Source organism: Heterodontus francisci, unplaced genomic scaffold (assembly GCF_036365525.1).
Source record: "Heterodontus francisci isolate sHetFra1 unplaced genomic scaffold, sHetFra1.hap1 HAP1_SCAFFOLD_1313, whole genome shotgun sequence".
NCBI lineage: Eukaryota > Metazoa > Chordata > Chondrichthyes > Heterodontiformes > Heterodontidae > Heterodontus > Heterodontus francisci.
In genome coordinates, this window is record NW_027140412.1 from 1 (window position 1) to 12,761 (window position 12,761).

General features: G+C 53.8%; 1 protein-coding gene across 3 annotated transcripts in view; it reads left to right on the forward strand.

Moving 5' to 3' along the window:
* The first annotated feature begins 1,146 nt into the window (after positions 1 to 1,146).
* The window catches only part of LOC137359644 (kinesin heavy chain-like), a 79,618-nt gene continuing 68,003 nt past the window's right edge, over positions 1,147 to 12,761 (forward strand). For 2 of the 3 annotated variants that reach the window (XM_068025449.1, XM_068025451.1), the window contains exon 1: positions 9,286 to 9,414. In XM_068025449.1, the coding sequence (XP_067881550.1) occupies positions 9,286 to 9,414 (129 nt within the window). Of the gene's footprint in view, positions 1,270 to 9,285; positions 9,415 to 12,761 lie in introns of those variants that run through there. The other variant, XM_068025450.1, reaches the window with a different exon arrangement.

Below are 12,761 nucleotides of genomic sequence, written 5' to 3' on the forward strand. Positions count from 1 at the left end.
TAGAAACAGGAGGAGGGGCTAGCAGCTGAGGGCGGGGCTGAGAGAAACAGGAGGAGGGACTAGCAGCTGAGGGCGGGGCTGGCTGCGGCGGGGGAGGCGGGGCTGAGGGCTGCAGGCGGGGTCAGTCCATCCCCCTCATACTCAAGTCAATCAGAGAGCAGGTGTGGCTGGCGAGACAGGAGGCTTGTCCGTTCCACCCCTCCCCCCTTCAACTCTCAGCCAGAGGGTGGGTGGGACATGGGTGGGGGCGAGCCTGGTGGTTGGGGGGTGGCATTACCCAACCCCTCCTCAATGTGGGCAGGGCCAGTCAGGAGGTGGGGCCAGAGTGAGGAGGGCAGAGCATTATATAACCCCCCCCCCCTTCTGGGCGGGGCATTATCCAAACCCCCCTCAATGTGGGCGGTACCAGAGTCAGGAGGTGGGGCCAGAGTCAAGAGGGCGGGGCATTATATAAACCCCCCCCTCTAGGCGGGGCATTATCCAAACCCCCCCTCAATGTGGGCGGGGCCAGAGTCAGGAGGTGGGGCCGGAGTGAGGAGGGCAGGGCATTATCCAACCCCCCTCAATGTGGGCGGGACCAGAGTCAGGAGGGCAGGGCATTATCCAAACCCCCTCAATGTGGGCGGGGCCAGAGTCAGGAGGTGGGGCCGGAGTGAGGAGGGCAGGGCATTATCCAACCCCCCCTCAATGTGGGCGGGACCAGAGTCAGGAGGGCGGGGCATTATCCAACCCCCCCTCAATGTGGGCGGGGCATTATCCATCACCCACAATGTGGGCGGGGCCTGAGTCAGGAGGGCGGGGCATTTATATCCCCCCCCTCTCAGGGCGGGGCATTATCCAACGTCCCCTTTAATGTGGGCGGGGCCTGAGTCAGGAGGGCGGGGCATTTATATCCCCCCTCTCAGGGCGGGGCATTACCCAACGTCCCCTTTAATGTGGGCGGGGCCGGAGTCAGGCGGGCGGGGCATTATCCAAACCCCCACAATGTGGGCGGGGCCTGAGTCAGGAGGGCGGGGCATTTATATCCCCCCCTCTCAGGGCGGGGCATTACCCAACGTCCCCTTTAATGTGGGCGGGGCCGGAGTCAGGCGGGCGGGGCATTATCCAAACCCCCACAATGTGGGCGGGGCCGGAGTCAGGAGGGCGGGGCCGGTTAGGCAGTGAGGCCTAGCTGGGCTTCGGCGAGCCTGCACTCGTCGTAGCGCCGTGATGGAAGATTCTGGAAGGTCCCACCTCACGCAGAGACATCCCAGCTACTTACGATGCCCGGTAGGTTGGCATATTTAGGATCCGCCATCCTCCTTCTTGCTTTGACCGGGTCGTCGGCGGTGGGACTTATTTTCTTCAACGGACGGCGAATCAACTTTTAAAATCGGCCGACAAAAAAATCCTTTCCCCCCCTCACCAACCCTCAACGGCCGCCGGCTGGGGCAACGGCCGCCAGTTATCGCGAGATTTGACCAAGCCCCGCCCCCCCACACACACGCCCTTTAAAAGCGGTGTCGTCGCTTCCCCGGGGATGCGTCATCCGCCGACGTCATCGCCGGCCGCGGCGCCTGCTGGGATCTGTAGTCCCACTGTGCTGTTGCCTTGGATTGATGATGTCATTGAGAGATGGAGGGCTGTTCGGCCCATCGTGGCTGTGCTAGCCCTTCTGATCCAAACAGTTCCTCTACCCACCCAGGCACCAGAGTGCACTGCATTAACTGTTGTGCAGGGGCAGAGGACCTGGGGGTGCATCTTGGGAGCAGTCATTGCAAACCATATGGGATCTCGGGCTTGGTAAATCGAGGTAATTGAGTGCAAAAGCAGGGAACCTTTTTAAATCTCTGCTTAGTCCATAAAGTATTGCGTCACCACGCTTTGGAGAGGATGTGAGGGTCCTGGAGAGGAGGAGATTTACCAGAATGGTTCCAGGGATGGTGGAGGGGGGGTGGGGGGTGATTATAGCTACAAGGTTAGGTTGGTGAAGCTGGGGTTGTTCTCCCCGGAGCAAGGGAGATTGAGGGGGAGATTTGATCGAGGCGTACAAGATTATGACAGGTTTAGGTGCGGTAGGAAAAGCGACTTATATTCAATTAATTAATTAAAAGCTCTAGAATTGAAATAGTTGATGACGTCAACGAAACTATTGTCGATTGTTGTTTAAAAAAAAAACCCATCTGGGTTCACTAACGTCAGGGACGGAAATCTGCCATCCTTACCTGGTCTGGCCTACGTGTGACTTCAGACCGACAGCGGCGTGGGTGTCTCTTAACTGCCCACTGAAATGGTCTCGCAGGACACCCAGTTGTCAAGGGAAGTTAGGGATGGGCAGCAAATACTGGCCTTGCCAGGGACGTCCACATCCCACGAAGAAATAAAAGGACTGTGGGGGCGAGAGGGATGTGAGCGAGAACTTTTTTTTTACGCAGAGGGTGGTGACGAGCTGGAACTCGCTGCCCGCGAGGGGCGGTGGAAGTGGAGACGGTGAATGAAAGAGGAAATTGGACGGTCGCCCCGAGGGAAATCAACTCGCAGAGCTATGGGGAATCGAGCGGAGGGGGGGGGGGGCGGGAAGGGGGCTGACTGGATTGCTCCGCAGAGAGCCAGCATGGACTCGATGAGCCGAGTGGCCTCCTTCTGTGCTGTAATGACTCTGATGGTAAAATAGCCACTCGTTTTAATGACACCATCCGCGTCAAATCGGCCAGCTCGATCGGCACACCATTCACTACCTGTAACTTTCACTCCGCCCCACCACCAGCGCACCATGACAGCAGTGTGTCCCATCTACCTACTCACCAAGGCTCCTTAGACAGCACCGTTCCAGTATTTATCCAATTCCCCCCCTTTTGAAAGTTACTATTGAATCTGCTTCCACCGCCCTTTCAGGCAGCGCGTTCCAGATCACAACAACTCGCTCGTGTGTTTATCCAACTTCCCCCCCTCCTTCAATGCATCCTCGCTGTTCGCCTCAACCCACTCCCTGTGGTCACGAGTCCCACATTCTCACTGCTCTCTGGGGGAGAGTTCCCTGAATTCCCCGATTTATTAGTGACTGTCTCATATTGATGGCCCCCCCCTAGCTCTGGTCTCCCCCCACAAGTGGAAACATCCTCTCTACGTCTGCCCTATCGAAACCCCTTCATAATTTTAAAGCCCTCCATCAGGTCACCCCTCCACCTGCTCTGGTTGAGGGTGATACTTCTCAGAGTAGTGTAGAATTCTTGTGGTATTAGTAGGTGTAGCCTTGTCATTGCTTGGAATGAAGTCTTTCTTTCTCTGCCTCTTTCTCTCTCTCTTTCTCTGCCTCTTCTCTCTCTCTCTCTCTCTGTACCTCTTCTCTCGACCTCTTCTCTCTCTCTCTCTCTCTCAGGTCCTGAAACAAGACATCCCTGAAGCTGATTAACGTGGGACCTCACGAGTAAAGGATAAACAGGGTGTCCTAGCAAGCGATGAGCCACGAGGTGGCTTCAGGGGCTCCGGACGGAGATGGGAGGGATCACCGTGAATATGATTGATGCGTTGCCCTCACCAGCCACCAGAAATAGGGTATATAAGCAGCTGCTCAGGAGGGAAGCACCGAGGTCGTCTTCGGGATGGGAAAGAGGTCTCTCAGACTGGATCCGTGCTGGCTCCGGCGTAACACTTTGGTTAGATCAAGCAGACTGGGGACGCCGAGGACCGAAGAGACCACTGGTCATGCAGACCCCCCCCACCTGCCAAGAATGAGGCATATTAATTTTGTTACATGAACATTGATTTTTAAACTTGTGGAGGCAAAGGGCTATTCCCTGCTCCAATTAACCCAAATGGATTTTGATCACCAGACATTGAAGGCGTAAGGAAGCGCATTCCAGAGACTGCTAAGGTAATCCAATCCACAAACCTCGCTGGAGAGACTGTTCCAAATAAAGAGCTAGTCACGTGACTAACCTGCTGGGGTTTTTGGAATTGTGCCACAGAGAAAGACTCAGAAGGCAGTGGGCAACTGAAGCTGTCACCTGGCTGTCTCTCTCTCTCTCTCTCTCTCTCTCTCTCGCTTTCTCCCCAAGCCACCGGACCCACGGAAGACACGTAAGCCTCAGGAGAGAAAAGACTCCAAAACCGGAACGAGTTGAAGCGTGAACTGGGCCCCAACGAATTGCAAGACTTACCGGCAGCCAATGACTCCACATTGAATTCAAAGGACTGTAACTACCAGATATTGCCTCAAACTTTCCCCCTTTATTCCTTCTACTTTTTCTGTCTCTACCTGCGTTTGTGTTTATCGCGTATGCATGCTAGTGTGGTCACATCGCATACTCGTAGTCGGTAACCACATTAGAGTTTAAGATTAATAAACTTCTACCTTGTTTATATCTAAGGAAACCTGTTTGATTTTTTTTTTCCAAAATATACTTTATTCATAAAAATCTGTAAAAATTACATGACCAAACAGTTTCTGATAACACCATGTCAAAAAATACAAACAGTGCAAAGGAGGTCCTTTTGCTTCTTTACAATCATGAGTTGCCTCACAACCCTTCCATTTCATTTGTCATGCCAATTACATTTTTACATTTTACAGCAAATGAAAATTTTCCCGATACAGTTGGAGGGGTTTCCCATGGATCCAGCCCCTCAGTTCAGCTTGGTGGGGGGGACCTTACACTGTGGTCTTTCCCCACTGAGCCTTTGCTGCGGCTGCCCCAAGCTTTAGTGCGTCCCTCAGCATGTAGTCCTGGACCTTGGAACGTGCCAGTCTGCAACATTCGGCGGTGGACAACTCTTTGCACTGGAAGACCAGCAAGTTTCGGGCAGACCAAAGGGCGTCTTTCACCGAATTGATAGTCCTCCAGCAGCATTTGATGTTTATCTCGGTGTGCGTCCCTGGGAACAGCCCGTAGAGCACAGACTCCTGTGTTACAGAGCTGCTTGGGATGAACCTCGACCAAAACCACTGCATCTCTTTCCACACCTGCTTTGCAAAGACACATTCCAGGAGGAGGTGGGCAACCGTCTCTTCCCTATCACAGCCACCGCGGGGGCATTGTGCAGAGGGGGCGAGACTTCGGGCGTGCAGGAAGGATCTGACGGGGAGGGCCCTTCTCACCACCAGCCAAGCTACATCTTGGTGCTTGTTTGAAAGTTCTGGTGATGAGGCATTCCGCCAAATGACTGACGGTCTGCTCAGGGAACCATCCGACAGGATCCACCGTCTCCTTTTCCCGTAAGGCCTTGAGGACATTCCGTGCAGACCACTGCCTGATGGACCGGTGGTCAAAGGTGTTTTCCCGCAGAAAATGCTCCACGAAGGATAGGTGGTACGGCACCGCCCAACTGGATGGCGCGTTCCGCTGCAATGTGACCAGATGCATCCTTCGCAACACCGGGGACAGATAGAACCTCAGCACGTAGTGACACTTGGAGTTTGCGTACTGGAGGTCTACACACAGCTTGATGTAGTCGTACACGAAGGTGGTCATCAGGATGAGGGCCACGTTGGGTACATTTTTCCCGCCCTTATCCAGAGGTTTGAACATCGTGTCCCTCCGGACCCGGTCCATTTTGGATCCCCAGATGAAGAGGAAAATGGCTCGGGTGACCGCCACAGCGCAGGAGTGGGGTATGGGCCAGACCTGCGCCACGTACAGCAACAACGTGAGTGCCTCGCACCTGATGACCAGGTTCTTACCCACAATAGAGAGAGATCGCTGCTCCCACATACTCAGCTTGTGTTTTACCTTGGCTACTCACTCCTGCCAGGTTTTGGTGCACACCCCGGCCCTTCCGAACCATATCCCCAGCACCTTCAGGTAGTCTGACCTGACGGTGAAGGGGACAAAGGATCGATCAGCCCAGTTCCCAAAGAACATGGCCTCGCTCTTGCTGTGGTTAACTTTGGCTCCCGAGGCCAGTTCGAACTGGTCGCAGATGCTCATCAGTCTGCGCACAGACAGCGGGTCCGAGCAGAAGACGGCGACGTCATCCATGTACAGGGAGGTTTTAACCTGAGTGCCTCCGCTGCCTGGGATTGTCACCCCTCTTATGCTCGCATCCTTCCTAATAGACTCAGCAAAGGGTTCAATACAGCAAACAAACAAGACCGGGGAGAGAGGACAGCCCTGTCTGACTCCAGATTTGACCGGGAAACTTTCTGATTCCCACCCATTGATTGAGACTGCGCTACTGATGTTTGTGTAGAGCAGTTTGATCCAATTGCAGATTCCCTCCCCAAACCCCATTTTGGAAAGCACGTCCATCATGTAGGTGTGCGATATCCTGTCAAAAGCCTTCTCCTTGTCCAGGCTGATGAGGCAGGTGTCCACCCTCCTGTCCCGCACATAGACGATCGTATCCCTGAGTAGCGCGAGACTATCGGAGATCTTCCTGCCGGGTACAGTACAGGTCTGATTGGGGTGGATCACCCACTCCAGAGCAGACTTGACCCGACTGGCGATGACTTTGGACAGAATCTTGTAGTCAACATTAAGCAGTGAGATGGGCCTCCAATTTCTGATTTCTGCCCTCTCCCCCTTCCGCTTGTAAATGAGGGTGATGACGCCTTTCCTCATGGATTCTGACATGCTGATGGCCAGAAGCATACTCTCGTATACTTCCAGCAGGTCCGGGCCGACCCAGTCCCACAGGGCCGAGTACAACTCGACCGGTAAGCCATCGCTTCCGGGAGTTTTACTCGTCTCGAAGGACTCGACGGCCTTTGTCAGCCCGTCCAGAGTTAGCGGCTTGTCCAGTCTCTCCCTCCTGCTGTCATCTAAGACCTCTGTGATAGATGACAGGACGGACTGGGAGGCTCTGCTGTCCGTGGGCTTCGCGTCATACAGCCCAGCATAAAAGGATTTGCTGATCCTTAGTATGTCGGACTGCGAAGACGTTACCGAGCCATCCTCAACCTGTTTGATTTATTTGCCTTACAATTGGAGCAGTGAACAAGGATTCACTGAAGGGGAAGCTAAAAACACGGTGTTTCTAAAATTAAACCCTGTTACAGTTAAACCAGGCAAAGGCTGAGAGGGAAACCCCCAGACCCCTTCTCACCTGGTCATTACACCACCAACACCTCAGCCAAGTCGAGGAGGCAAACGACAAAGAGGGAGAGAGAGAGAGAGTAGACGGCTGTGAGGAAACAGACAGGACAGACAGTCGGGAGGCTGCCCCTTCCAGCCACAGAGATGGGCTTCATTCGCTCACTCGTTCTCTTGGGATCGGTAAACCATTCTCACCAGTCGTGGGTCTTTCCCTGCCCATTTAGCTTACGCATCATCACATTTAAACTGTTGCTTCCTAATAGACTATTTTAAAATCACATTATGAGCTCCGACCACCTTCTTTGGGAATCAGGGGGAAACTCTCCGTTGGCTGGAGTTGTGCCCAGTGCGAAGGAAGACGGTTGTGGTGGTTGGAGGTCAATCATCTCAGCTCTGGGACATCACTGCCGGAGTCCCTCAGTGTAATGTCCGAGGCCCAACCATCTTCAGCTGCTTCATCAATGACCTTCCCTCCATCATAAGGTCAGAATTGGGGATGTTCGCTGATGGTTGCACAATGTTCAGCACCATTCGCGACTCCTCAGATACTGAAGCAGTCCGTGTAGAAATGCAGCAAGACCTGGACAATATCCAGGCTTGGGCTGATAAGTGGCAAGAAACATTCGCGCCACACAAGTGCCAGGCAATGACTGTCTCCAACAAGCGGTAATCTAACCATCCTCCCTTGACATTCAATGACATTACGATCACTGAATTCCCCCATTATCAACATCCTAGGGGCTACCATTGACCAGAAACTGAACTGGAGTAGTCATATAAATACCGTGGCTACAAGAGTAGGTCAGAGGCGAGGAATCCTGAGGCGAGTAACTCACCTCCTGACTCCCCGAAGCCTGTCCACCATCTACAAGGCACAAGTCAGGAGTGTGATGGAATACTCTCCACTTGCCTGGATGGGTGCAGCTCCAACAACACTCAAGAAGCTCGACACCATCCAGGACAAAGCAGCCCGCTTGATTGGCACCCCATCCACAAACATTCACTCCCTCCACCACCGACGCACAGTGGCAGCAGTGTGTACCATCTACAAGATGCACTGCAGCAATTCACCAGTGCTCTTTAGACAGCACCTTCCAAACCCACGACCTCTACCCACTAGAAGGACAAGGGCAGCCAATGCATGGGAACACCACCACCTGCAAGTTCCCCTCCAAGCCACACACCATCCTGACTTGGAACTATATTGGCCGTTCCTTCACTGTCGCTGGGTCAAAATCCTGGAACTCCCTTCCTAACAGCACTGTGGGTGTACCTACCCCACATGGACTGCAGCGGTTCAAGAAGGCAGCTCACCACCACCTTCTCAAGGGGGCAATTAGGGATGGGCAATAAATGCGGGCCTGGCCAGCGACGCCCACATCCCAGGAACAAATTCCCGAACCTATATCCTACAGTGGTGTGGGAGTCTAGCACGAGGGGACGTAACCTGAAAACTCGAGACAGGCAATTTCGGAGCCCCGTCAAAGTGTAAATGGGCATGCAGATGGAGAGGAATCGTTTGCAGGGTTATGGGGAGAAAGCTGAGGAGCGGGGACTACTTTGGATCTTTTCCGCGCAGCCTTCGCCCGTCGAGTGCGTCCAACGACTGGGGCGCTCCGGGGCGGAGAATTCCAAAGGTTGGCAGAACCCCTCGGGCGGGGGCGGCCAAGGGGGCATCCCCGGGGTAGGGTGGGATGGACACAAGGGGACGGTGGTCCCCCTCTCGTCCTGCCGCCCCTGCTCACTGCCCGCCTTCAGTGTGGTGGGTCACGCAAGCTATCCATTGCTGTCACCGTGACCAATGAGTGCCAAGCGGAGGCGGGACCTTGCCCTCATCAGCTGAGATGAACTGATACATTGGAAAGCTAGGGGAAGAGAGTGTGTGTGTGTCTGTGTAAGGCGAAAAGAAGGGATTGCAGAAGGTCATCTGGGAGGGTATTGTCTTTCGTGTTTAGACATAAAATATACGCAAGCAAATCGTATAACAGGTGGGAGAAAAGACTGAGCAGGAATTAGAAATCAGCTTTTAATTGAAGTCGAGTATTTTGTTGTTTGCCCAAGAGTTCATTTCTGTAATTGCCAAGGAAAAAGGGGGAGAGGAGAGACTATCTCACTCAGTGCTTCAGAGCAGGGATATTAACTGTTGTCGGCAACATCACGATTGGGAAGATCTGCTCTCTCTCTCTCTCTCTCTTCCTCCCTCCCTCCCTGTTTCTTCTCTCTCTCCTTTCTCCTTGTTGTCAGCTGCGTCCTCCCAGCTCCCAGACTCAACATGACCGAGCAACTGAACGAGTGTAACATCAAAGTGATGTGCCGATTTCGGCCCCTTAACCACTCAGAGGTGCTGAGAGGAGATAAATTTATCCCTGCCTTCCAGGACGATGACACAGTGGTGATTGCGGTAAGTGTGTGTTCTCCTTCTGTGTATTCGGAAGCTTTGCAGAGGGGAGGAGAGGGAGCAGGGAGCAGACTGCCCCTTTGCCATTCTAACATTGCATCTTTATTTGTTTTCTTCTTCTTTGCAACGGTGGTGTGTTCTCCTGTGTATTTTTCTTTTTTCAACCCCGGGGGGGGAGGGGAAATTGAGAGCTGTTTCTCTTGTTTTAAATTTGATCTACAGTCCCAATTGCTTCGATTTGCAGTCGTTTCCCCTGAGCCGCGAATGAATGACATGAGGATGCTGGTGTTAAACTTGCACAGGCTCTCAACAAGAATTGCAAAGATGACCCAGTGATCTCTCACACAAGTTAAAAACGGCCCGTCTACCAACATTGTTTAAATAGATAAATTACTCAAGTGATGTCGAAACCCCCCCCCAAACACACACACACACACACACACTGCACAAACCCCTCTAATAATCGAGTGATGTATGTGTTAAGTGTGTCGAACCCCGCCCCTGGATTTAACCCAGCCCGCAGAATGGGGGATGCTTTTGATTTTGGGAGGATTTTTATCAGTTATCCGTCCCCCACAAGCCCTTTGCTTTCTATCTTAAGATTCGTGCATGCATTTTTAACGTGATATATTTAAGATGAAAAGGGGCTTGCACAACTGTCAATTTTACAGTAACTGCCTCATTTTATAGTTTTTATAAACCTGTTTGCATTTAAGATGTCCTTTTTGATGTGTGTGTGTGTGTGTGTGTGTGTGTGTGTGTGGAGGAGGATAGGGGTTTGGGATTTTTTCCCCCCCCCCCCCCTTTCTTCTTAATTCCAGGGCGTTAGTCTGGTGTGTGTTTGTTATTCAGGAGGTGCAGGCAAGGGTGTTGTGCCAACAGTGATCGACAGAGAGAGAGAGAGGGAGACAGAGAGATGCTTACAAAACAACACCAGCAGCTGAAACCTAAATCTGTGCTCTCTTGAGGAAAATTGATGATTTTTTTGTTGTTGTTTGCTTTGCAAAGATGGAGATGGTGAATTTTTAAGGTGTTTCGTCGCCTCGTAGGCAGGGCTGCAAGGGGGTGGTGGGGGGGGGGCGGGGAGGGGTTTGGTTTAAAACAGGAGGAACCTATATCCTATATACAGAGACGCATTCATTAAGCTTACCTATGTTTCTCTGTCCACCTGAAGGTATTGTGAATGTTCCTATATCAGTTTCTAAGGTGATTTTTTTTTTTCAACCCCCCCCCCCCTGGGTTTGAGGAGGGATCTTAGTGGGTTTTCAGTGCAGGAGGGTGTCTGTCTGTCTGTCTCTCGCTCAGGGTGACATTGGCTGCATCCTCCCCTACCCCTTTCTCCTCTCTCTCTCTCTCTCTCCTCCTGATTTGTTCAGGCGATTATACGCAGTGCAGTACACACCTCCCTGGCTGCAACAGAATCCCGCTGTACCTGAAATGCTGTGTTGCTGCCCAACCCCCTTCCCCCACCTCACCCCACCCCTCTGCCCCACTTTGAACGAGCCCAGGATCTGAGCCGCTGCGGCCCAGGGTCTCGTTCGCCTGCAACGGAATCACTTCAGGGTACGTCAGGAGGCCGTGCGCCATACCGTGCCCACCCTGGCGCTTTTGTCCACCGATCCAATTATTCCCACCCTTCCCTCTCTTTCCCCCCCACCCCCCCCATTCCCCCCCCCCCCCCCCCATTCCCCTCCCCCCCCCCCCCCACCTCTCACAATGTCCCCCTTTGGAAAGTTACTATTGAAACAGTTCCCACCGACCTTTTCCGGGCCGCGCAGTACTGCTGGGTGTCCTGTGGCGTTGCTCGCTAACGTGGGGACGTGGGAGACGCCGGCAGGAGTAGGCCATTCGGCCGGATCGCGGCTGACTCTCCTACCTCCACGTCATTTTCCCGCACCGTCCCCCACATCCCTTGGTATCTTTCAACTTCTAGAAATATCTGCCGATCTCTGTCTCGGACATACTCGGTGGCTGAGGCTCCGCGGCCCTCTCTGGGCTGGAGAATTTCACAGATTCGCCTCCCGCTGAGTGAAGAAATTCCTCCTCATCTCCGCCCTGAATGGCCTACCTCTATTCTGAAACTGTGTCCCCTGGTTCGAGACTCCCCCCCCACCACCACCCCCCCCCCAAGCCGGGGGAAACATCCACCCCCTCCATCAACCCTGTCGTGCCCTGTAAGAATTTTTTTATGCTTCAACGAGATCACCTCTCGTTCTTCGAAACTCTGGAGAGTACAGGCCCAGTCTCCTCAATCTCCCCTCATCGGACCATCCCGCCAGCCCGGGGATCAGTCTGGTGAGCCTCCGTTGCACGCCCTCTGCGGCACCCCTCCTCAGACCGGGAGACCAAAGCTGTCCGCAGTGCTGTGGCTTTGCTGCCTCGCCAAGGCTCTTAACGATTGCAGCAATGCATCTTTACTCCCGTGCTCAAATCCCCTTGCAACGAAGCCTGGAATTTCCCGGGCCAGGGGCGTGAACCGTGGCCGAAGAGGTCGCGGAACACGGGTGGCGCGCAGGCGCAGGTACGATACGGCCGAACCTACCCGTCGGCGAATGGGATTTTTTTATGACGTGAATATCAGTCAGTTCGGAAATTGAATGGAGCTTCTCGGTTGAATTGAAACTTTGCTTCTCAGGCTTAGAGGAGGAATACATGGCGGGGGGGAGGGGGGGAGCGTGGAGGTTTCCTGGATTTACGCATGATTTGTGCACCCGTTTCACCTTTGGGGCGTGCTGTCGTGGGGTTAGCAGGAAATTCGGGCGCAACGTAGCACCCGTCACCCCCCCCCCCCCGGCCCCTTACGTTCTTTGACCCACTTCAGCTCGAGCTTGAAAATTCACGTCCTCGTGCTCAATTCCCTCCATGGCCTTGCCCCACCTCTCCCCTCCCTATCTCCTCCAGCCCCTCACGACCCTCCGAGATCTCTGCCCTCTTTCAATTTTGGCCTCGTGCCCCCCCCCCCGCCACTAGATTTCCATCGCTCCACCATCAGTGGCCGTGCCTTCAGTCGCCTGGGCCCCCCCGAGCTCTGGAATTTCCTCCCTAAACCTCTCTCTGGGTTATGAAGTCTCTCCAGAATTCCTTATTGGATTTATCGTTGACTATCTTATACTGACGACCCCTAGTTGTGGCCTCTTCCCCACCCTCTTCCCCCGGCCCCCACCTCCCAGTCGCAAACACAAGCGGAAACACCCCCTCGCCGTCTCCGTGATTGGCTGGCGGGGTGGGACAGGAATTTTTCCAGCGTCTGTTTCCCGCTCGTTGGCCCTGGGACTTTTCCGCCTCTCCCCAGGAGACCCCAGGAGGGTGGGGGTGGGCGGGAAGTGTCTCGTCTCGAAGCTCCAGGCTCC